Below are 25,892 nucleotides of genomic sequence, written 5' to 3' on the forward strand. Positions count from 1 at the left end.
TCCTGTTGGTAAATGTGCTAGAGCTTACACACTATATGGCAGCAGTTTGGGAAAGCAGTGTTTCTCTTTCTTTTCCCTCCTTCCCTCCCTCCCTCCCTCCCTTCTTTCCTTCTTTCTCTCTCCTCCTCCTCCTCCTCCTCCTCCTCCACTCTTTGAAACAAAGTTTTTCTGTGTAGCCCCGGTTGTCTTGGAACTCTCTTTGTAGACCATGCCGGGCTGGCCTCAAACTCAGAGATCCATTTCTATTTGTGAGTTCTGGGTCTAAGTGTGTGCACCTCCATACTTGTCTAAAGCAGTGCTTTTCAAATTTTAGTCTGTATGCTTAGCCTGGGGGTCTTGTTAAGGTGAACTTCTAAGCCAGGAAGTCTGGTATGAAGCACAAGGAGCTGTCATGTTATTCCCAAATGATGGGGTTGCACATTGTGGGTCATACTTGAAGCAAGGAAGCTTTGAAATAGAGTCCTTGTGCACTAACTCTTCCAGGACTGATAATAGTAACCATATTACTACTCATTAGAGAAGGGTATTGCATCAATTAAAGGCAGTGGTAGATCAGTATTCTGCATAAGCTTTTTATTTACAAGCAGAGATGGGAAAACTGAACCCCTGAGAAGAGTTTTAATCAGCTCATCCTGAGCACACATGCCAAACAACACAGGAGATGAACCACGTCCACAGGATCACAGGATTCAGTGGAACATTTGTTTTCCCCCTTTGTTGAGTATTAACTTGTTACCTGGTATTTGACCTGGGAGTATTTGAGCTTTAGTGATTTTGAACCAAGTGTTCATCTATTGGGTTGGGTGGAGCCGTCTGTGGCTCATTTGCTGCTATCTTTGTCATTGTGTGGCGTTGAGTGCAGATCTGATTCTTGCATGATTATTCATCCATGATAGGTATTTGCGTTGTTTTTACTTGGTGGGTTCATGGTGGACAACAATACTTTATAACTTATAAGCAAGGTGTTTGATATTCTGTTACCCAGAAATGAGGAAGAAGACTTTCAGAGAGGAGGTAACTATTTTCTAGCCATAGAATAAAGAAAAATCTCCCACCCTTTCTCTTTCCCCAGCACCTTAGACCTGGGCTCCTGTTCACAACCAACAAAGTGGACATTTTCAATGTTTTATTGTAAAATAAAGCCAAAGTCACAGGGAGGAGTAAGAAACTTTCTGTGAGCACGTATAACACATATTCTCTGAGTGCCTTCTAAGAGCCAAAGAGGGGGTTCATCCTTGGAGGGACCCAATATGTAGCGCTTGCACACACACACACACACACACACACACACACACACACACACACACACGAAGCTCCCTGATCTCCAGAGTTCATAGTCTGGCAGAGGAAACAGTCAGGAACATAGCTACTTCCATACGTTTCAAGGTTAGAAGTGATAAAATGAATGGTCAAGAAATGATCAGTAGATTCATTCATCACATCAGGAAAGGCCCGAGAGCCACATTTGCAGATTGTGGGGAACTTCTTCGGGCAGCTGTGGTAGGTTTGGAGTGAAGATGGTGTTTGGGCGGGACAGAGGAATATAGACTATTGGACATTTCCAAAGAAGAAAAAAAGGAAGGGGGAGATTATGGGAATCCTATAATCCATCAAATTTTAACTTTTCAGTTTAAGGCATCACACAAAATAAGGAAAGAAAGAAAGCTTACCAACTATTTTTCTATGCTTATAACCATTTCACAAATGCAGGAGCATCTAATCCCCAGCTCCTCTCAGAAAGGACATAATTTCCACAAGAAGCCTCTTGCCCACATGGAATAAGACTGGCATAATAAAATAACTATGAGATCCTTAATTTCTGTTTTCTAGATCCTTAAAAGTGCCTCCCTGAGCTGGAAACATAGCATGATGGTAGAGCACATTCTTAGTATATGTAATGCCCTGGTGGTTTCATCAAAAAACCCCAAAATGAATAACAAGGAGAATTAAAACCTTCTCCATAGACAGGCACAGGTTTATAAAACAGGGTAAGGGAGTCACTTGGGGCATATTGTCAAGTGACTTGATTGGTCTGGACTGTGGAAGTGCAGAACAATGGAAAAAACAAAAAAAAGTGTGTGTTTGTGGCAGGGTGGGGTGGGTGGTAGAGCAGAAGACACCTAGGCCAAGCAAGTGGTCTAGACTTCACCCAGATGGCAGAGGCAACAAGAAAGGGCTTTGAACAAGCGCCTGCCATGATCCAATTTGCAAGATTATTCTGGAATCATCATGGGGATTAGGTCAGCCAACTGACTGAGGCAGAGATCTATCATCAGAACTCTTCTGTCTCCTTCTACTGTACACCCTGCAAAAGTTGTTCCTCAGGCCCCAATGATGGCCAGAGTGATCAGGCAGTTGGTGATCATTACAGGCCTAGGCAGTACTATTGGTCTTCCTGGAAGTAGAACTTCGTGACTATAAGGGGCTCTTCCGGTGTGTTGGTGAGGCTCACAGGACGGTCAGCCTCTAGTGTTGTGCAGAGGAACCATCCTGGACAGGCAGCTGACTCAAAGCTGGTGGTGGGGCCTTTCTCAGAGCGGATGAAGGTAAAGCGCTTGTCTTCTTCTTTGTTCTTGCTCAGATCAGTGATGTTTACTTCCTGGAAGTCAAGAAATGGTCAGGTAATTGCTGAGGGCTGAGAAAGTCCTCTAAAAGGTGTTCCTGTCCATTGGTAAGAGTTAGCAACAAACTCATGCTTGTGACTATTTGCAGTTGGATTAAAAGTTTGTCCAGCTACCCCTAAAGATAATGTTTGAACAGCCCATTACTACTGACTAGGTAAAGGAGTGAGTGACACAGGTCTGTGTGGGACGCAAATTAGTAATGTAGATAATAAATAGCTAGTAGCATAGATAATGATTGAGAGTATATAGTCTTGAGAATTGACCTTGCTAGAAGAAGTTAGGTTCAACTGGTTTAGGAGGCACAAGACCCATGGTGGTTCAGGTCATGCTCCTCTATGACCATGTCTCCTCCTAAAGTTTAGATCCTTGTGCAGTACGTTTCTACAATGAATCCATATCAACCACGTCACAGGCTTCTGCCAATAGACTTACATAAACCCAAGCTTAATAAGCACTTTCACATTGAGGCCTGTCTTTCTGGAACAATCTCTCATAAAAGTTGGCCACCACACTATAAGGGAGCTCAGAGTGTTGACTGAATGCAAAGAAGTTACGTAAAGGGTAATTTAGAGGATGAGAAAACACCTTGGACACCCAATACCAACCAAGAACATTGTGGAAACTGCTTCAGGAGTGACCTCAAAATAGTACTCTGTGAAGAAGGAAAAGCCTCCCTCATCTTTGCATGCTCAGGGTTATGAGAAACACCTGTAGTTGTCATAACCATTGGGTTTTAGAATGATTTGATAGCTAAACCAGATTCTTACCTCCAGCTGGAGCTTGATATCATCTCCAGACTTGGCACAAGACAGGCACAGCTTGCCCCCGTGGATGCCCAAGAACACATTATGAAGGTCAATAGGCACCATGTCTATCTTTTCTGGAGAAGAGTAGAGGATGGTGTCAGAAAGAGAGAAGAGGAGGCAAGGGTAGGGGAGAGTCTGTATTTTCTGTCTCTCTTTTTAAACTAAAACTATAAGGTCAGAAGGTCAGGAAGGCTCTATCTTTCTAGTCTGCCTCCAAGCAAAAGATCCAAATGAGCACACTCTATGTAAGGACCAGCTTCCTAGATTCTACACTGTTCCCAAGTTTCCTTTACTTTCTACAGTGAACCAGACCTCCAAGTCAACAGATTTGCTGTTAGTAGGCAGAGGCACAAAAGCTCACAAGGCCCATGAATTAGGTTCCACACCGTTCACCTTTCCATCTTGTTACTGGGTAGCAATAGAAAGGCCAGCACCTTTTATGCTTGAGTGTGCTCATGGGAGAATTACTAGAAAGACAGGAAAAGCCAGTTGCATAACTGCTGAGTGATACAGGAAAGCAGAAGGCTTGGGGGATCCTGAGGAGATACAAGTAATGCTTCGTTCCCTCACAAACAGAGATGTGGGAACTTTAAACTCCAGGGCTAAGGGGAAACTCAAATTCTGTCAACTAAGTGCCCTCATTTTTCTAAAAGAAAAACTGAAGAATCTGTGGGTAATGCTCCTCCAAATTCATGTGGCTTTGTCCTAGTTTAGAGGGTACATGATGAGGGTGGTGTCCACAGTAAAAATACTACCCAGCCCATGTACATGTTATATTAGCCTAGGGCAAAGGTAGAGTTTGAATAACACTGGGGTATAGTGGTCTATCAGCACAGAAGGACTAAGGAGGTGCCGTGGTGCCTTCTGGCCTCTGTTCCTCTCAGCTGTGTCCCTGGGGCATTGTGACCCAGTCTTTATCTTTTCTGCTCTCTTGAGGCCACTCCCATATGTCCCCTGGTGGTCAAATCTCTCATTTCCAACTCAACAGAAATGAGGACATCCCACTTTTAGGCAAAGGAGCAGGGCAAAGGACTCTATGTCCATATTACACCAGCTTCCCTGTTATCTACTCACCTTCTAGTTTGATATTTGGTCCTTGTAAGTACCCAGCAATGAGCTGGTTGTTTCTCAGGTAGAAGGTCTTCTGGTTAGTATCCCAGATTCTGAAAAGCAAAATGGCCTAGTTCGAGTAGACAGTACAGAGCCCTTTCCAACTTCCTCAGAGTCACCTAATTTACATCTAGACTTGCTAGAAATGTGGTACTTACCAAGTTCATAACACAAATGAGAAGATTTAAGCAAATACTATGTAAGAGATGAGCCCATCTCTCACATCTGGTGAACAGAAAACCTCTTTTTCTTGTTCCTCACCTCAGAATCCCAGCATGGACATCCATGACTTTAGCAGAATTTTCTATAGAGCGTCAGCATCTGATAGAAACTTAGGCGATGCAAACACATCGTATCATCACTCCACTAAATAGAGCTGCCAGGTACAGGACTTTCTTCTCCTTTCATGCGTTTATGTGTAAATTTAGATGGCCACCTGTAGTTCATGGCCACCACATCATAGTGTTACAGGTTCAAGGGTTAGAATGTATTGTAGCCAGGCTAGTATGGCTTCACTACTCCTACTTCAAGCTACTCTACTTATACCTGCAAGTCTACAACTAAAACCTCTTGTGGGACCATCTGCTCTGGGTCTGACAGGGATAGCTATCCTTGGAAATAAGTCAGCTTCCTGTCTAGCTCACCCAGGGCCTGTTTGTTACTCTCTGACTTCTTGGTGAAAGGCCCTCTGGCTTCTAGAGAGGCAGGCACCTGTGAGGTGTGGTAAGGGAGACCTGATGATATGATCTTGGATCTGTCCCTTATCTCTTTACCTGGTCAGCAGAGCTGACAGGAATTTTTGAGTAGCTTGGAGCAGCCTAGGAGCTCAGGGATGGGTGGAGGACAAACCAAGTACTCTGCACGTGAAAGAGTATTTGTGCCTTTGTGACTGGTCTCTACATCTCTGGTGAGCTTCAAACTGAAGGGGCTCAATAGTCTTGCTAACAGGACTCCAGGGACCTCTCTTGAGGCTGCTAAGAGGATGTGATGATGGTAAATCTCACGGAGCAGTTACTGGATCTATAGGACAGACTTGCCTTGGGATAGATGCATAGACTCACAGTTAAGAGTCCCAGCCTCCAGCTGTGGATCCAAAGCAGACAGGGTCAAAGGGGAAGTGACTCAACACAGACTTCACTCTCAGGAAGGATCAAGAACAGATCATATGCACCAACAATCTCTTTATTCATTTTAAAATCAAAATCGAGGCCTTCCATTTTTACTATAAGGTTGATGGCATCTCCTAAGGCTTTTGATCCAATTTTTAAAACTCAGGCCATTTTTCAGGCACTTTACAGTTCTCAGAGCACAGGTCTCAGAACATGGTTACAGTGTCACTCATGTATTTAGTGTTCACCCTGTAAGGCACACAAGGGGTTATCATCAGAGCAGTATCATGTTACAGATAAGGAAACTGGGGACTCCAAAGAGAGATATCTTCCAAGTCAACACAGATACGGAGTGTAGACTGTTGGTCTGAGCCTTTGACTGTGTCTTGCTGAAGTATTCCTCTTTGCTAGATCCCAAAGCTAGCGTTATTTCCGGGTGCCTGTCCATCACTTACTGAACATTTAGGTGTCTGAGAAAGTGAGCACAGTTAACTGTCCTGTTGTCCATGCATGGAATATTTTAAAACATAAGACTTAAAGACTGCATTTAGCATGCTGTTCTTGAATCAAGGATATATATATATATATATACACACACACACACACACATACATACATATGTGTATATATATACACATACACACACACACACACATACACACACACACACACACACACACACACACACACACACACACACACATATATCCTATTCCTGCATATGCCCTGGACATATGGCATGTGTCTCTGGTCCTTGGTCTATGCAATCCTATGTCTTTGGAAGACTTACCTGAAGGCTTGCATCTTGCAGGGTCTTTTTCCGGAAGGGCGGCAGGCTGCCTCTGAATGAAACAGAAGGATGAGAAGGAGAGAGATTAGCTGACTGTAGGGTCCCCAGCAGATTTCCATCTCGAGGCCGCAGCAAGGCAATAGACGAGACTAGCGACTGCCATTTCAGGCTCAAGGTGGTTGCTTATAAAGAAAGTAGTCATTCACCGGCTTGTGCTGCTGTCATTCCGTTCCACTGTCAGAAGCGGAAAAACCCTCATATTTCCAAAAAGAGAAACCTTTACTGCTGTCACTGTCAACCCTGAAAGTGTCGCAATGGTGTGTTGTAACTGATCTCCTCCCCCTTACCCTGTGTAATTTCCCCAAAATTAAGTTCTCTGTTTCCCCTTCATGGTGTTCCTGGGAAGAAGAGCACAATGAAAACCAGACTCCCTCATTTGCATGACAGGTACTCTGAGTCTATTTGCTGATCCCCCCTGTTCCACTCCCCCCCCCAAAACAAATCTGAATAGAAATGTCCCCTTTTCATTTGAAGGCAAGCAATAGGGCCTGGTGAACAAAGGACAGTGTCATGTCACTGTTATTGTGTTCTTTGGAGAAGGGACAGCTGGCTAGACATAAACATTCTGCCCAGAACCGGATGGTAAATATTTGGTATTTTGTGAACTATCCAATCTAACATAATACTCAGCTCGGCTATCATGGTACAAAAGCACTCACAAGCAATTTGTAAGCCAGAAAAGTCAACTCTGCTCCAACATGCCTTGTTTACAAAACAGGACAGGTCACCCGTAGCGTAGAAGTTTGTTGACCTCTGCCCTAGAGAAATGAGTCCTCCCAAGAGGTGTGTTAAAATTGGCCATCTTTCCCCAATTCTGCATCTGAAAAGTTGAAGTCTCTTTTGTAAAATTAATTATCTTATTTATTTACATTCCAAATGCACACAAAACTATAAAACTTTTGGTTCAAAATTTGTCTCCCCTAAAAATGCAGAACAACGATGGAACAGAGACTGAAGGAATGGCCAACCATAATTGGCCCAACTTGAGACCGTCCCATGGGTAACCATCAATCCCTGACATCATTAATGATACTCTGTTATGTTTGCAGGCAAGAGCCTAGTGTGGTGGTCCTCTGTGAAGTTGGAGTCCTTTAGAGGTGACTTCATTCCCAAATCATGGAAAAGTGGATTAAGTGTGTGGGCAGCAACTGGTCTTTGCTGCTTGTCACTATCATCTGTGTGACCTTGAAAAAATCTTTTATTTTTGTCTCTGCTTCTTTATTCTCAGAATGAGGAGGATCATGTCTTTCTTGGAGGTAGTAGGAAAGAAGGGAGTTAAATTTTGATCCCAAGTGAGCATTAAAAAGCATTAAGTTCCCTTCACACAGTTTTCTGGACAGTTGGGGGAAAGGTAAGCTTTTCCTAGTTTATGTTATCAAAAGGTGAAGAGAGTCCTTGTGAGTTCCAACAAGGGAGAGTGCTGTCGGGAGCACAGGCATAGGATTTTCAGAACTGGGTTGGAGCATAGTGGTCACCTTATTTCAACTTCTCACTACTTTAAAGAGATGCAGAAAGAGACATTAGGAAAAGTTGTAGAGATTGTTAATGGCAGAGGATCAAACCCCAGCTCTTATGGCACTCATTGATCTCGACGAATTTGACCTCATTTTCTTTCTTCTTTTTGTTTTTGAGACAGGGTTTCTCTGTATAGCCGTGGGTGTCCTGGAACATGCTTTGTAGACCAGGCTGACTTTGAACTCAGAGATCCTCCTGTCTCTGCTTCACTCATGCTGGGATTAAAGGTGTGCCCACCACTGCTCAATGGATGCATCTGACCTTATTTCATCCCAAGAAAGCAGAGTATCTTCAAAGAAGAGTTAAATCCTTTCATGGAAAAAGCTAAAGAACTATCAAGTCTTTAAGAAGTTCTTCTGTCCCCAGCCCTCCAAAATGGGACATGTCTGCTACTATAATGCTGGATGATAATTTTTGAGAGTCAAAATGGCAAGTACATATCTTTCTTGAGTGACTGTAGAAAAATGCTATATCTACTTGTGACAGTCAAGGGACTATTCTATTTGCTAATTTCTTGTTTTGAAAATCTTTTGTGAAGCTGGCTGAAAGAGAGGATGTGCATAAACTTGCCTAGCTATTTACAACATCCAGAAACTGTTGAATTAATTAAGCTTTAAAGTTTCTGAAAGGTTTATTAGTCACCAGGTACAAACTGTTGCTATCACAGCTGCTGAAAGGAGAAGCAGCTGCCATCCTGCTCCCAGAAGCTCTTATGCTTGTTTAATGTGATTTTGAAGCCACTCTGGACTCTTTTATTACTTATTTATTTGTACATATGCTACATTTTATATATCAATAAAATTCACATTAAAACTCAGAAATAGACAATAGGTTGATGGTTGCCAGAGGCAGGAGATGACTAAGGAATGCATAGAGTTAAATGCGAGGATTAGAGCCTCAGTTGTATGTGTAGCAGGATTCCTAAGAGAGTGCAGATGACTTTGCTCAACTGTTACCAGTTGTCCCAGAAAGGACAGCCTGTCTGGCTTTGAGCCAACAATGTCAGGAACCAGAGATGTGTAGGCCACTACAGCAGGAACAGTTTCCTCGTTCCCAAGCTCCTCACCCCATCCCTATAAAGGATTGCAGTATCTTTGCCTCCTGGTAGACCATCCAGTTCTCTGAGGGAGAGAGGCTACCCCATCGGTTGAAGGTCAGATGCCTGTCTCTCTTCTGCCTCTGTGCTACTTCACAGATCTAATGCATGCCAAGGTGCTAAGATGAGCGTTATCTGGGGAATCATATGACAGTGATAGCACTGTTTACTAAACACTGAAACTTGCAAGAGTGGTTGCTGAGTAGCCTCACTACCTCTCCCCTCTAAAAGGAAAGGAGAAGGAAAATGAGAGGGACAGAAGGGGAAAGGGAGGGAGGAAAAAGGAAGGAGAAAGAAAATGGGATCTATGCGAGGAGGAAGATGTGTTAATTAGCCTGATTGTGGTGAATATTCTACAATTTATAACACGATGTTAAGTCTATGTCTTATATATATTCAACTTCTTATTAATTATGCATTCATAGGAAGACAAAAATTAACACAAGAAATACAAGACAATTTAGTTGAAGTGAAGCACAAATATTTATATCACATTGTCCTGTAAATATGATATTTACAAGTGATGTGATTTCTATATGCAGGATACAAGAATATCATTAAGTTATACATGCTTTCAGTTTCTTAATATGTAATTTACCATATTAGGGTTTGTTATTCTTTCTTTCTTTCTTTCTTTCTTTCTTTCTTTCTTTCTTTCTTTCTTTCTTTCTTTCTTTCTTTCTTTCTTTCTTATATGTAAGTACACTGTAGCTGTCTTCAGACACTCCAGAAGAGGGCGCCAGATCTCATTACGGATGGTTGTTAGCCACCATGTGGTTGCTGGGATTTGAACTCTGGACCTTTGGAAGAGCAGTCGGGTGCTCTTACCCACTGAGCCATCTCACCAGCCCTTGTTATTCTTTTCATTCCATTTTCAGATTTTTATAGAATGTTGTTTTTTGAAAACCAAAGTTTTGGTGGCTGCTGATATAGCGGTGAATGGAAACCAGAGATTCTTAATGAGGATAAATGTCTAAAGGAGCCAAACTTTGGCAAACTGGTGAGACTTTGCTAGAACATCTGATCAGTAACATCATCTCAAACATTCTTGAAGACTGTGGAAGAGATGTGACTTGGCAGGTGAATGGCGAGGCTCCATAGCTGCCCCAGGACAGCTATCCAAGTGAAATCCTCCCCCTACTCCCACATGATAGCTGATGAGTAATATTTCTCTGACCTCAGCCCAAATTCAGATGGGAAGAGTCTATTCCTAGAGGTTGGACACATTGGGCTCCCAGACTCCCCTGGTCTGTGCCTTCTTCCCATGACCACTTTCACCTCCACAAAGGCCAGCAGTATGCTCTTTCTGAGTGTGCAGGAAAGGAGTTCTTGGGCTGACCTCATGTTTCAATCCTCTTACATCATTCTAAGACATCACTGCCTCAGACAAGGTGCCCAGACTCTCTAGATCTCAGTTTCATTACTCATTAACCAGGTTTAGTACTGGAAACCACGATGTGGGTTGCTATGAGAATTCAGTAAGACTCTGAGATGATGTACTGGCACGTGGGAATTACTCAAACAGTAGTGATTGTGCACAGTTCCTTACTTCAGGCAAAATGGGAGGGATGAGTCACAGTGCCCACCACCCCTACAGCCCTGGCCTACATGTGCAGCTTGTACAACTTCTCCTCTCCCTGCTACTGATCCACTCCTTCTCCTTCTTCTTCTCCTCCTCCTTTGACTTTATTGAATATTTTCTTTATTTACATTTAAAATGTTATCCCCTTTGCTGGTTTCTGCTCCAAAATCCCGTCTCCCCATCCCATTCCCCCTCTCCCCTGCCCTCTCACCAACCCACCCACTCCCGCTTCCTGGCCCTGTCATTCCCCTACACTGGGGCATAGAGCCTTCACAGAACCAAAGGCCTCTTCTCTCATTGATATCAATTAGGCTATCCTCTGCTACATATGCAGCTGGATCCATGAGTCCCACCATGTGTACTCTTTGGTTGGTGGTTTATTCCCTGGGAGCTCTGAGAGTACTGGTTAGTTCATATTGTTGTTCTTCCTATGGGTCTGCAAAATCCTTTAACTCCTTGGGTACTTTCTCTAGCGCCTTCATTGGGGACTCTGCTCAGTACCATGGATAGGTGTGAGCATCCACTTCTTTATTTGTCAGATCCTGGCAGAGCCTCTCAGGAGACAGCTATATCAGGCTCCTGTCAGCAAGCAGTTGTTGGCATCCACAATAGTGTCTGGGTTTGGTGATTGTATATGGGATGGATCCCCAGGTGGGGGCAGTTTCTGGATGACCTTACCGTCAATCTCTGCTCCACACTTTGTCTCTGTAACTCCTTCCATGGGTGTTTTGTTTCCCCTTCTAAGAAGGATAGAAGTATCCACACTTTGATCTTCTTTCTTCTTGAGCTTCATGTGTTTTACAAATTGTATCTTGGGTATTTTGAGCTTCTGGGCTAATATCCACTTATCAGTGAGTATATATATCATTTGAGTTCTTTTGTGATTGGGTTACCTCACTCAGGATGATGCCCTCCAGGTCCATCCATTTGCCTAAGAATTTAATAAATTCATTGTTTGTAATAGCTGAGTAGTACTCCATTGTGTAAATGTACCACATTTTCTGTATCCATTCCTCTGTTGAGGGGCATCTGGGTTCTTCCCAGCATCTGGCTATTATAAATAAGGCTACTGTGAATATAGTGGAACATGTGTCCTTATTACATGTTGGAGCATCTTCTGGATATATGCCCAGGAGTTACCACTGTAACTCCTGTAGTACTATGTCCAATTTTCTGAGGAACCGCCAGACTGATTTCCAGAGTGGTTGTATAAGCTTGCAATCCCACCAACAATGGAGGAGTGTTCCTCTTTCTCCACATCCTCACCAGCATCTGCTGTCACCTGAGTTTTTAATCTTAGCCATTCAGACTGGTGTGAGGTGGAATCTCAGGGTTGTTATGATTTGCATTTCCCTGATGACTAAGGATGTTGAACATTGTTTTAGGTGCTTCTCAGCCATTCGGTATTCCTCAGTTGAGAATTTTTTGTTTAGCTTTGTTCCCCATTTTGAAAAAGGGTTATTATTTGACTTTTTGGAGTCTAACTTCTTGAGTTCTTTGTATATATTGGATATTAACCCTCTATTGAATTTAGGGTTGCTAAAGATTTTTTCACAATCTGTTGGTTGCCTTTTTGTCTTATTGACAGTGTTCTTTGCCTTTCAGAAGCTGGGCAATTTTATGAGGTCCCATTTGTCGATTCTTGATCGTACAGCACAAGCCATTAGTATTCTATTCAGGAAAATTTCCCCTGTGCCCATATGTTCAAGTCTCTTCCCCACTTTCTCCTCTATAAGTTTCAGTGTCTCTGGTTTTATGTGGAGGTCCTTGATCCACTTGGACTTGAGCTTTTGAATATATATTTCCAGAAAACTTTAATGAATACTGATGTGAGCATTGCCCCTGCCTGTTGGAGCTAAGCTTGTGCCACTAGGCACCATTTGTGAGATGCGTGCATTTGGCCTTGGGTGAATAAGTATGCACCCTAAGTTGTAACAAAATCACCTCGTAGCCCTCTAGCCAACTCTCTAATAGCTTAGCTGTGTGGTATGAACCACACAGTTGTGACAATATTATCCTAACTTTGCTAATTCTTACTAAAACAGTGGGTCAAAGTTGTTCCTTCCAAGTCACATATAAATATACTAGTATGAGAGGAAGTAGGGGGAAAAAAGAACACCTGATGGTATAGCCTGATATTTTTTTTTGTCCATCTGATCCTTCCTAATCATGTCAGGTATTTGAGCTCATCTTAATAATACACCTTGTTGGAAGCTCCCCAGGGAAACATCTGTGCTCCTGGCTCTCTCTACCTAAGTTTTAGCCCTCTAGCTTTCTGATGTCAAGGTGACCATGTATACTCTCATAGCTAGTAAAGGTCATTCAGGAGACAGGGCATAAACCAACAATTGTGGATCAGTGCTTTTCAAGAGGCTCAATTTCTTCCCAGATCCAGATAGGAAACCTTCCCTGAATCCTTTCTGAGGTTAAGTCTTCCTAGATGGCTTTTAATTCCATGGTGTGTGGGTGATATGTATTGGCTCTGAATGTCATCGTTTTTATAGTTATTACATTTTCAGAGGTACATGCTGACTCTTTTCTCTGATGGTTAACTTCATAAGGCAAGAGAATTTGGAGATGGACAGGAATTCTGAGAGAGGGCACAGCTGTGCTGTCATTTGCCGTGCCCACCTCTGTTTTCACATTCATTACTTTTATGCTGCAGTGATAAAACACCATAATTTGAAGAAACTTATAGAAAAAAAAAGAGTTTACATGGCTCAAGAAGGGATACGAGTCTACATTGCATGGAAAGCATGGTGGCTGGAGCAGGCTGTTGGGAGTTCACATTTTCAACCACAGACACAAAGCAGAAATGAACTCGAAGTGGACTGAGGTGTTAAATGGTCCTACCCACTGTAATACTCTCCTCAAGCAAGGCTGCATCTCCTAAATTCCCCAGACAGCCCGCCAACTGGGCACCAAATGGTCAAATGTCCAAGCATTTATAGAGAACATTTCTCATTCAAACTACCACAGGTAGTATAGTCTCCCACTGAGTGATACCCCATCTTGTACTACACTCTTCATACCAATCTACTCTGTGTAAGGTGGACATCATAGAACACACTTTCATGATCGGAATGAACCTGGATAGCTTGCAGAAAAAAACTCAAGGCCCAGAAAGACTACATTTCTTTTAGACGCTGTCTAAGGCAAGGTTTAAATTCTGGGTTTTGTTCTTTCCCATACAACAGACAGCTGTGCCACAGGCGTTTACCTTCTTTGCTTCATTGTAAGGTCAACACGAGCAAGACCTTTACTTATGATTTAAATTTTTGGCTCTGGCTCATTAGCCTATGGAGTAACTATTTAGTTCATAACTGCTTGGAAATATGGAAAAGCATGTGGAATGTAAGGAAAAATGATTTAAAACCTTTGTATAGGCTATAATAAAAGCCATTTTACTTGGTTATGAACTAGGATGGCAAACTGCCTTGGTTTGTCAAAGACTATTTTAGCTTCATTACTGAACATTCTATACTTCAGTGACCTCCTCAGTCTTCGAAAACCTAGCATGATTGGTCACTCTAAATTGTGAATCCTGGTGGATGGTGCCACAAATTGCAAACACAATGACTTAATGACTGTCACTTGATAATTTAGCTTGTTATTATTGGCAAAGATACGATCCATTTGGATAGATGGTATGCAGTTTAGATGATAGACGAATTCATAGATTATAAATAAGACAGACAGACAGACAGACAGACAAATAGATAACTGAAATATATACAAAAGCCAAAAATGAACTTCCCACCCAGGAAGAGACCATAGTAAATAAAAGAATGCTCACATCCACCATTGATTCATTCCAAGTTAAGCCATTTATCTTAAGACAATGTTAGTGTCTAGCATTCTTAAACTATCTTCAGATGCGGGCCCTAAACAGGATTTATACTTCCCATCACCATTGCTTTCTCCTTCTCTTTCTCCCTCCCTTCTTTACAAGCATCATCTGTGAGGCAAGAAGCCAGACTCCATGGAGAGAGACAGTAAAGTCCCAGGGAAGCACATGGTACACCCTTGCTCCTGTTCTTACTCTGCAAGCCCCCCATCAAGTCACATGCTTAACCTCTCCATTCTTAGAGCCATGGTTTCTGCTTGGTCACAATTGGAAGCTCCCATCTCTTTGGATTTTGATGGTGTTTCTGATTCCTTCTTTCAGAGACTATGGTGTCTATATTGTGCTTGCTTGCACTGGTTCCTGAATTCAACCCAATACATGATAATATTTGGCTTTCCCTTTAAGAATGTCCACCTGAGCCTATATTCTCTATGGCAAACATGTTGCCTAGTGTCAATCTGTTAATCCTCTGCAGACTCTATCTTTCTCTATCACACTTCAACCTTGGACACAGATGACTTTATATCAGCAGTTTTCATTACACACATACTTCTTTCTACCATCTTGCAGAGACATTTCATCTATTTCTTGTTTTCACAAACAGTGGAGAATGGCCAACACTATTCAATGATGACTTTTCTCATATCGGGCATACCCCCTCTGCCCCAGCATATCTAGGTAGTTTCCTGGGATTTTGTGGCTTCCCATTGGCCAGATTTTCCTGATAGCCTAGTGCTCCATGCGTCTGGCATTGAGCATTGAGTCAACACTAGTGGTGAGCAATTACTCCCTTACTTTTCATATGACCTCAAAGACCTTACCTGAAGCCATGGGTGAGCTAAACAGGACACAAGGTCTTCCACTGCCTCCCAACGTCTCACTCCAGAGAGACTTGCTGTGTATAAAGGAGCACCCAGGCAGTGTCTATGGCACAGACCTTCCCAGGGTGTAACTGCCCCTCCTTCCCAGCTACCTAAGCAGAATAAAAGGGGGGAGCTGGCCACTCCCATACTCCTACACAGGCCAGTCAGCCCTAGGAGGTTGGTTGCTGATGACTGAAGCCAAGCCAGGCCCAGCTTCCAGAGGCGTGACTCAGTCTAGCAGAAGCCAAACTGGTTCTTATATATGTAAACCTGGAGGTCACATGTGGGAAAGGAGCTGGATTTATGAGGTGGGACCTTTGTATCACCTCAAACCCAGCTGTTATGAGACCATTATGTGTGCACAAATTTGTTTAAAACACATTCTGACTTAGTCCTGCCTGTGGTACTTACAAGTGCTCTCACAAACACCGGTTGCAAGCCAAACAAAGGCAACTGTGTTCTAATGAGAGAAAGTGGAGAGGGAAAGAATAAAATAAGCTAATTCTCTATGGGGGTAAAGCTCACAGGAGAAATCAAATGTCTATGAGGTACCCAGGTAGATATCTTAGAAGGTGACCAGGGAAGCCTCTTTGAGAATGGTGGCATTTGAGCTGGGGAAGGGAAAGAATGTTACAACCACAGGAAACAGCAAGGACGAGGACTTGGGATGGGATATTTAATGATCTGAGTATTATGCTAACTACTACTACTACTACTATGTGACCACAGCATCACTTAGAGGTTTACCCCATTTTCCAAGTATGCTTGCATTTCACCCATGTACCACTCTCAAGACTGACTCCAGAAGCCTAGATGCACTCTCTCAACTTTCTCTGGAAGTTCTCAATTCTCTGACTCCTCTTCCTCTGTAGCTCAGAAACAACTTGCTCTGGCTTCCTGCCTCGTGCCCTCCCACCAAGGAGTGGACAACTCTTGTGTGCTTAAAAACCATTAGGCTGATAGGTGGGTAACAGCAACCTGTGATCCCTTGGGCTGACAGTAACTCTTTGAGAGAGCCTGGGCATGTCATTTTCCCCTCTAGGCCTTACTTTAATGGAAGCAAAAAAGCCTGACACTCCCTGCCCAGCCTTAGACTGATATGCAGACCATAAAATGGTTTATAAATTGTGTGCACTTAAAACCAGGCCTTGCTCCAGGCAATGCCTTAATACAAAGATGAAGGAGAAGGCAGGCAGACATAATGCTGCCTGCAATCTTGCCACCTGCAAGTCTGTCTCTGCGGATGGGACAGGACAGCTCACCCTCACTTGAATGACCTGGCCAAAGTCCTCTGCTTTTCCTCTAGCTGTTTGTTCCTCTGGAGTCATTCCCAAGGTCTCTCTATTGGGACTGACATGTGTGTGGGAGGCACTGAGGCCCTGACGTGAGAAAGGATCCCTGCCTGGCACTCTGAACCGCAGGGACTTCCCATTGGGCCCTAACTTCCTGCTCTTGTTAGTTTAGGCTTACCAAGCTAGACTGTCTAGGTCTTTCAGCCTTAACTAGGAATTAGAAAGGAGCTTTTGTAGAGAAATGTTTGTGAAGAATCAGGAACTAGCTTTGCAAATCTGGAAACTCTACAAACTCCAGCTTTGCAAACCTGGGAAGCTGCTTTGTGAGGGAAGTCTGGAAGTTGTTGGGGAAGCCTGTCTAGTGTGCATATCTGATATGACAAGAGGAGGTCATGTGGTGCTGCAAGGTCTGGCATTCAGAGCTTCAAATATCAGCTTTGTAAACTGTATCTTGGTGACTTTGGAAACATCTGTTGAATGAAGATCAGGCTCTTGCCACCTTATTTTGGGAGTGACTTGTGAGGGGGACTGAAGTAACACATGGAAGATGTTTAGAACAGAGTAACTACAACTGGCCCCAGTTTCTGTGGATACAGGATCTGAACTTGTAGGTTCAACCATCTATGGATCAGAAAATTTTTTAATTGTCTCTTGGGGCTAGAGAGATGACTCAGCCAGTAAAGTGCTTGCTGTGAAACCTGAGTTTGGATTCCCCAGAACTCTAATAAAACTAGATACAGTAGTACAGATCTGTAATTGCAGCCTACTTCTATTATAGATGGGAGTCAGAGATAGGAGAATCACTTAAAATCTTGCTGGCCAGCTGGCTCTGCATATACTGTGGCAAATGGAAGATACACTTTCTCAAAAAATGGGGTGGAAGGCAAGGGACATTACCTGAGATTGTTCTCTGACCTCCACAAATGTGCCACTGTGTACCTGTCTGAACATGTACAAATGAACACACACACACGTGAGCAAATGCACCCACACCTTCATGTTGACTTTTTTTTGTCATTATTCCCTAATTAATACAATGTAACTATGTACATAATGCTTAACATTGAATTTAGTATTATATATCTAGGGAGGATTTAAAGTATACAGGAAGATGTACCTAAGCTTTCTGGAACTTTGTACATTTTATACAAGAAGCTAGGTATCCATGGATTCTGATATCCACAGAGATTTCTAGAACCAGTCCTCTGAAGATACAGAAGTATTAGCTAAAATTATCACAGGTTTGAACTGAATAGTTGTTCTACATAATGAGAAAGCTGAAGCCTGGTACATACATGCTCAGTCCCGTCAAGAGAATGAACTAGGCTTTCAGCCATGTCCAGAGGATTGCAGTTTGATCAGACCCCAAAAAACTGGTGACCTAACCCTGAGGGAGGGATGACATATGAGAACCTCAGTCTCCCATTGCTCACCCTTGAACCTTCTTCAAGGCTCATGACCCAAAGCTCTGAAGAGATTAGTGTTCTGGTATAGGATGTTAAGAAAACCTAAGAAGCCTGAAGTCTGGTGTCCCAGTACTAAGATTGGCAAGAGTGGATAACTGGTGCTTATGATCTTGGGGACTCTAGATATCTGTGTACCTGTGGCTATGGGGACACTTTTAAAAAGAACACCGTGGACCCTAGGTAAGTGATTTTCCTTACTAGCTTGCTGTGTGGAAAGGGGAAGAGGGATCAATAGGAGGTGTCTTAGGGTTTTACTGCTGTGAACAGACACTATGACCAAGGCAACTCTTATAAGGACAACATTTAATTGGGGCTGGCTTACAGGTTCAGAAGTTCACTCCATTATCATCAAGGCAGGAACATGACAGCATCCAGGCAGGCATGGTGCAGGGGGAGCTGAGAGTTCTACATCTTCATTCTGAAGGCTGCTAGCAGAATACTGACTTCCATGCCCACAGTGTCTCACCTACTCCAACAATGCCACGTCTCTTAATAGTGTCACTCCCTGGCCCCATCATATACAAACCATCACAGGAAGGAAGGTGGGAGACAAGAGGTATCAAGGAGAAAAAACATCAGGAAAGTGGAGACAGCTACTGAGGTTTAGATGTTAGAACCCCTCTCTTGGTTTGAGACAATTTCAGACGAGGTCCCTTCTGATATCAGAGGCCCTAAAGCTTACAAAGAGAGGCTTTCTCTATTTTCCCAAAAGGAAGTCTGGAAATGGGCTGGACTTAGCAGCAGAGACCCCAAGTCACGTGGAGACTGAGAGCTTAGCTCCCATCTTTGCAGCCAAGGGTAAGAAGTCCCTAGGGCACCTTGTTTCCTGCTATGGTGTTCATAGCTTTGGGAAGAGATGAATTGATTTCACAGTTCTGATGACTGCACTCTTGAGTGCTTTCCCTTGGGTGGAGGTAAGTCTATGGAGTCTGAACAGCCTGCTGCAGTGTCAGTCACTCCTCTTCTCTGAACTCTAGTCATATGGGCCTTCCCCTAGTTTCCCAGTTGCCTCGTTCTCTTGCCTCAGATCCTCAACTTAGTATAAGTATGTGACTATAACATCCTTCTCTTCCTAACCCTCAATTCCTCAACTCAGATGTTTCATGTGTGTGATTCTTTGCATCATATCTGACTACTTGGACAAGCTGTGGTTAATGCCACATCTGGTTAGCTCATCGTTGTATTCTCAGGTCATAGTATGAAACCACGGGGTCTAGCACATGTAGAAGGGTACCCAGATGTAGGAGGACATTTTGTCCCCCGATTCTCTTTGCTCCTCTGTCTGCTAACACACAGGCTCATCTATTTTGGGAGCAGCATTCATAAATGGTCACATGTTGAAGTATACATATTTACATCAATTGAGACTATTGTAGTTCAGGCATGAAGTATCTCTTCATGGGTTAATAGCTGCTAATACAGATGGTTTCTTTCCTTCTCTAGTAGTGTGTATAGCACCTAAAAGCCCATGAAAGCGAACCAGTAGGGATACAACATTGAGGTCAGTATCAGCTTGATTTCTCCACATTTTATGGCTCAAGTATGTGGTGTTTTTAGCAACAGGATCCATCAAAATCTAGAGGAATGAAGAATGTTGGCAATAGCCTATATCATTTGGGGTCTATGGGTACTTCACTGGCTAAAATCATTTTCAATATTCATTCATGAGTTGATGGGCATTTAGACTGTTTCAATTTCCTGGACATTAAAAACAAAGCAGCAACAAACATGGACAAGCAAGTATCTCCACAGTAGCATATGGAGTCCTTTGGGGATATTTGAAGAGTGGTGTGGCTGGATCATGTGGTATGTCTACTTTTAGCTTTTTGAAGAACCTTCACAAGAATGTCTGTAGTAGCTGCACCAGTTTGTACTACCCCCAGTGGTGAATAAGTGTCCCCTTTCCCATATTCTTATCAACATTGCTTGTCATTTGCTTCTTTGATTTCAGCTATTCTGACTGCAGTGAGATGAAATCTCAATGGAGCTTTGATTTGTATTTCGTTGGTGGCTATGGATTTTGAATATAAAAACAAACAGCTGTTTCTCGGCCTTTTGTATTGTATTTTTTGAGAATTATGTTTAGTTATATGCCCGATTTTTAAATTGAATTATCTTCTTCCTAGCTATTTAGCCATTTGAATTCTGATGTCTTCTAGACATCAACCCTCTTTCTGATGTGTAGCTGGTAAATATATTTTCCCATTCTGTAGGCTGCCTCTTCACTAGGGTGAAAGTGCCCTTTCTGTAAGAAACTTTATAGTTTTATGAAATTCCATCTGCTCATTATTGGTATCAATGCCTGCATTATCAGGATCCTGTTTAGAAAGTTCTTTCCTGGGCCAATGAGTTCAAACATCTTTTATATATTCCTGATGAATCAGATTAAAGTTATCAGGTCTTATGTTAACATCCTGGACCCATCTGGAGTTGAGTTTTGTGTACACTGAGAGATGAGAAATGAGTTTCATTTTTCTATGAATAGTGGTCTGACCACTATTTGTTGAAAGCCATCTTTTCTCCAATGTGTAGTTTTGACCTCTGTCAAAAATCAGGTGGCTTTTACACTGTAAATATTTGTATCCTCAGTCCTAATCCAATGATCAATGTGTGCCAGTACCATGCTGTTTTTATTATTATAGCTATGTAGTATAATTTGAAATCTGGAGTGATGATTTCAAAATCAACCCAAGAAAGTTCAGAATTGTTAAAAATGATACTGAGTTCTTTGTTATTTAACTTTATTTTTTCAAATTTGTGAAGAACTGTTTTGTAATTTTGATGGGATTCATATTGAATCTGCAGCTTGCTTTTTATAGAATAGACTTTTAAAAAATTTCAATCATTTATCACTTAATAGTATTAATTAATGACATTTTAGGTCTTTACTTTTTCTAACTTCACACCTAAACTTTTTCTTTTAACATAAGACAACCTGTGCCATTCTCCTACATGTTTACTGATGTTTCCTGTTCCCCTACTTAAAGCCCAGATCGGTGGTAAGCAGCAAAAAATACTTCTCCCCTGTCTTAGTTATTTTTTTTGATTACTGTGATAAAACACCATGTTCAAAGCACTTTATTAAAAGACAACATTTTGGAGCTCACAGTTCCAGAAGGTTAGAGTACATGATCATCATGGTAGAGATTATGGCACAAGGCAGGAAGACATGGCAACGGAACAGTAGCTGAGAACTTGCATTCTGATTCATAAGCATGGGGCAGAGAGGGGGGGAGAGAAGGAGAGAGGGAGGGAGGGAGGGAGGGAGGGAGGGAGGGAGGGAGGGAGGGAGGAAGAGAGAGAGAGAGAGAGAGAGAGAGAGAGAGAGAGAGAGAGAGAGAGAGAGAGAGAGAGAGAGAGAACATTAAGTAGGAACCCTCAAGGCTCAACCTCAGTGACACACCTTCTCCAACTAGGCCACACTTTATAGTCCTTCCCATCCTGTTCCACCAACTGGGGAACAAACATTCAAATATATGAGCCTATAGGAGCCATAGTCAAGCCATCAAACCACTGCACTTTCCATCTTCAGTATGTCCACAAACTGTTCCATAAGGCCATGTTAGTCACATGGTAAAGGAAGAATTAAATATTACTCAGATGACTTTAAAATAGGGAGGTTTTCTTGGATTACTTGGGTGTGCCTGATTTAATAGTGATAATCTACGGTGGAGAACAAGAGCAGAAGAGTCCATAGAGAAGTTGTGAAGATGATTAAAGAACCACGATTGGTATTAAAGATGATGGAGTGGTCCACAAACTAAGGAATGTGGGGTTCCTCTGGGGGGTAGAAAAGGTGGATAGTCTCTTATAGCCTCCAAGAACCCTGTTGATAGAACTTAGTGAGGCTTGTGTCAAACTGGGGTAAGGGTGATGTGTGTGTGTGTGTGTGTGTGTGTGTGTGTGTGTGTGTGCAACTCAGAGGGCAACTTTCAGGAGTTGGTTCTCTCCTTTTTCCAAGAGCCCTGGAGACTGAACTCAGGAAGCAAGAGCTTTGACCCACTGTGCCATGCCAGCCCATTTTATATTATTTTAAGTCACCAAGTCCCATCAAGCTTCCACTTGGGGGATCATGTATTTTCTAAAAATATCCTTTATGTATTTCTTTGGAAAGAAAGCTCATGTGTAGTCAATCTGGAAATATATTTATTGCACTTCTTAAAAGATCATTTTCCTATTATTGTTCTGCTAATCACAGCTAATTTTTCTTGAAGTATTTTGAAGATGGTCTTCAATGATCTCCTGGCTTCCATTACTATGGGGTATGTCCTCTGTCAGCATACTGTATACCAAGCAATCTCTTTAACTTTGGTATTTTACAGATTAAGTCTAAGGTATATATGAACAAAAATTTCCTGCTTATTTTTATTCTGTGTAAAGTTTGTACTATTCTAGGATCCTTGAATTGATTTTGTGCCCTGACCTGCAGGGATAATCAGTGGGGACCTAGTGCAGGGGAGAGAGAGAGTAGGAGGGACAAGAAACACAAAAAATGAGAGCAAGTCAAGTAGACCGAACAAGCTCTGGAAAACATTAAGGAAGAGGAGGCTTCAAGGGACAGGGGAAGAGCCTGGGGGCTCTCTGAAGGTCAAATGGCAATCTTCAGTTCCTGGAACCAACAGTCACAGTGTCCTCTTTACCCACAAATATACTTACTCTTATGACATACTTACTGTTATGTTCTCTAAGGATTGTTTATGTAAGCTAGAAAATTTCTACAAGGCCATGGCTGAGGCCATGGCTCCTGGCATCTCCTCCCTTTTAATTATTTTCACTAAGGCCCCACAGTACTGGGGTGATCAAAAATCATCTCATCCTTGGGCATTAACCAGTTGGGGGAGCATTGACCTGATTCCTCCCGTGGGCACCATCATGACCGACAGTCATGGCTCTTGGTATCTTTTGGGGAGGGGAGGCAGAGTCTTAGAAAAATCCTTAGGATAAGGTTGAAAAACAGATACCAACCTCCTTGCAAACCAGGTTTGTCTCACAGGGAATTCAGAGATTGTCTGTGTTAGACCTTCCCCTGTGGTGCTTAGCCTTGCAGCCCATGCTGATGCCCATACTGGATTCTATCAAGAACCAGTATGCACAGGTCTGAGTCTTATGCAGCTCCTAAAGGAAAATTATCAACCCCTGGTTCAGCAAGGCCTCCATCAGCCAAATCAGGTCTATGATAATGAATCTGCAAGGGACTTGATGACATGGAATCAATCTTCTGTTTTATAAAACCAGTAATTCTGTTAAAAATGAAAGGCCCCAAAGTTACTAATAATAAAATGCTTATTAAAGGTCCAAGGAGGGTATCAAGAGGCTGAACATAGAAGACTTCCACCAATTATCAGAGTGGCTGAAAACTTTTTTTTTTTGTTTTGTTTTGTTTTGTTTTGTTTTTTCTGGAGCTCCAAATGAAGTTTATGTAACTGTTGGATTTGAGTCTTTACTCATTCATATAGAAACTTATTCCTGACAAGCCTCTTCCGGTCAGAAAAGCACGGGGTAGCGAGGGCGCAGGGTCGGCTGACCCTCGCCAGCTACCCACAACACCCTCCACAGGATCTTAAGACTTCTGGTGAGTGGAACACAGCTTCTGCTCCAATCCAATTGCGCGAGGGACCTGAGACTGCATTAGTTAGGGAAGCAGAAACCGGCCTGAGTAGGGCCACAGGCCTCATCCGGCTGGATAGCTAGAGCGCAGGGTCGGCTGACACCCGCCAGCTACCCACGACCCCCGCCACAGGATTTTGAGACTGCTGGTGAGTGGAACACAGCTTCTGCTCCAGTCCAATCACGCGGGACCTGAGACTGCTCTGGTTGGGGAGAGAGAAATCCGGCCTACATAGGGCCACAAGCCTCTTCCGGTCAGAAAAGCACCAGGGTAGCTAGGGCGCAGGGTCGGCTGACACTCGCCAGCTACCCACAACACCCACCACAGGATCTTAAGACTTCTGGAGAGTGGAACACAGCTTCTGCTCCAATCCAATTGCGCGCGGGACCTGAGACTGCATTAGTTAGGGAAGCAGAAAACCGGCCTGAGTAGGACCACAGGCCTCTTCCGGCTGGACCAGCACCAGGGTACTGCCAGCTACCCACGACCCCCGCCACAGGATTTTGAGACTGCTGGTGAGTGGAACACAGCTTCTGCTCCAATCTTTAAACAGTGACAACGACAACAACTAACCCCAGAGATTACCAGATGGCGAAAGGTAAACGTAATAATCTTACTAACAGAAACCAAGACCATCATCAGAACCCAGCACTCCCACTTCGCCCAGTCCAGGGCACCCCAACACACCGGAAAAGCTAGACACGGATCTAAAAGCATATCTCCTGATGATGGTAGAGGACTTCAAGAAGGACTTTAATAACACACTTAAAGAAATACAAAGGAACACTGGTAAACAGGTAGAAGACATTAAAGAGGAAGCACAAAAATCCCTTAAAGAATTGCAGGAGAACACAGCTAAAGAGTTTCAAATCCTTAAAGAAAAACAGGATAACCGAATCAAACAGGTAGAAGTCCTTAATGAAAAACAGGAAAACACATCCAAACAGATGATGGAAATGAACAAAACCATACTAGACCTAAAAAGGGAAGTAGACACAATAAAGAAAACCCAAAATGAGGCAACACTGGAGATAGAAACCCTAGGAAAGAAATCTGGAACCATAGATACCAGCATCAGCAACAGAATACAAGAGATGGAAGAGAGAATCTCAGGTGCAGAAGATTCCATAGAGAACATCGGCACAAAAATCAAGGAAAATGTAAAATGCAAAAAGATCCTAACTCAAAACATCCAAGAAATACAGGACACAATGAGAAGACCAAACCTACGGATAATAGGAGTGGATGAGAATGAAGATTTTCAACTCAAAGGACCAGCAAACATCTTCAACAAAATTATAGAAGAAAACTTCCCAAATCTAAAGAAAGAGATGCCCATGAACATACAAGAAGCCTACAGAACTCCAAATAGACTGGACCAGAAAAGAAATACCTCCCGACACATAATAATCAGAACAACAAATGCTCTAAATAAAGATAGAATACTAAAAGCAGTAAGAGAAAAAGGCCAAGTAACATATAAAGGCAAGCCTATCAGAATTACACCAGATTTTTCACCAGAGACTATGAAAGCCAGAAGATCCTGGACGGATGTTATACAGACACTAAAAGAACACAAATTCCAGCCCAGGCTACTATACCCAGCCAAACTCTCAATTAACATAGATGGAGAAACCAAAGTATTCCACGACAAAACCAAATTCACACATTATCTCTCCACGAATCCAGCCCTTCAAAGGATAATAACAGAAAAAAACCAATACAAGGACAGGAACCATGCCCTAGAAACAACAAGAAGGTAATCCCTCAACAAACCTAAAAGAAGACAGCCACAAGAACAGAATGCCAACTTTAACAACAAAAATAACAGGAAACAACAATTACTTTTCCTTAATATCTCTTAATATCAATGGACTCAACTCCCCGATAAAAAGACATAGACTAACAAACTGGCTACACAAACAAGACCCAACATTTTGCTGCTTACAGGAAACTCATCTCAGAGAAAAAGATAGACACTACCTCAGAATGAAAGGCTGGAAAACAATTTTCCAAGCAAATGGTATGAAGAAACAAGCTGGAGTAGCCATTCTAATATCTGATAAGATTGACTTCCAACCCAAAGTCATTAAAAAAGACAGGGAGGGACACTTCATACTCATC

General features: G+C 42.6%; 1 protein-coding gene across 3 annotated transcripts; it reads right to left on the minus strand.

The window, feature by feature from the left end:
• Positions 1–1,111: 1,111 nt before the first annotated feature.
• On the minus strand, positions 1,112–15,492 carry Il1rn (interleukin 1 receptor antagonist). Of its 3 annotated transcripts, none has more exons than XM_021155602.3 (5): positions 15,361–15,492; positions 6,440–6,491; positions 4,505–4,593; positions 3,392–3,504; positions 1,112–2,599 (listed from the first exon to the last, which is right to left on the minus strand). In XM_021155602.3, exons 1-5 carry the CDS (start codon positions 15,368–15,370, stop codon positions 2,384–2,386), a joined length of 480 nt encoding a protein of 159 aa, XP_021011261.1. In that variant the 5' UTR covers positions 15,371–15,492; the 3' UTR covers positions 1,112–2,383. The 3 variants fall into 3 exon arrangements, with proteins under 3 accessions (XP_021011261.1, XP_021011259.1, XP_021011258.1); XM_021155600.2 differs by lacking the exon at positions 15,361–15,492 and adding an exon at positions 6,646–6,724; XM_021155599.2 differs by lacking the exon at positions 15,361–15,492 and having other exon boundaries at positions 6,440–6,710.
• Between the last annotated feature and the right edge of the window lie 10,400 nt (positions 15,493–25,892).

Source organism: Mus caroli, unplaced genomic scaffold, assembly GCF_978045245.1.
Source record: "Mus caroli unplaced genomic scaffold, Mus_caroli_1 scaffold_2, whole genome shotgun sequence".
NCBI classification, from domain to species: domain Eukaryota; kingdom Metazoa; phylum Chordata; class Mammalia; order Rodentia; family Muridae; genus Mus; species Mus caroli.

What these genes read in the sequence shown, in the direction of transcription:
- Il1rn (XM_021155599.2), bottom strand. Translation starts at nt 6,558, where the DNA reads ATGGAAATCTGCTGGGGACCCTACAGTCAGCTAATCTCTCTCCTTCTC. An exon ending in ACCAAATATCAAACTAGAAG is followed by an intron (nt 3,505 to 4,504) that starts GTGAGTAGATAA and finishes ACTCTTCTCCAG; the next exon opens with AAAAGATAGACATGGTGCCT. An exon ending in ATATCAAGCTCCAGCTGGAG is followed by an intron (nt 2,600 to 3,391) that starts GTAAGAATCTGG and finishes CTTGACTTCCAG; the next exon opens with GAAGTAAACATCACTGATCT.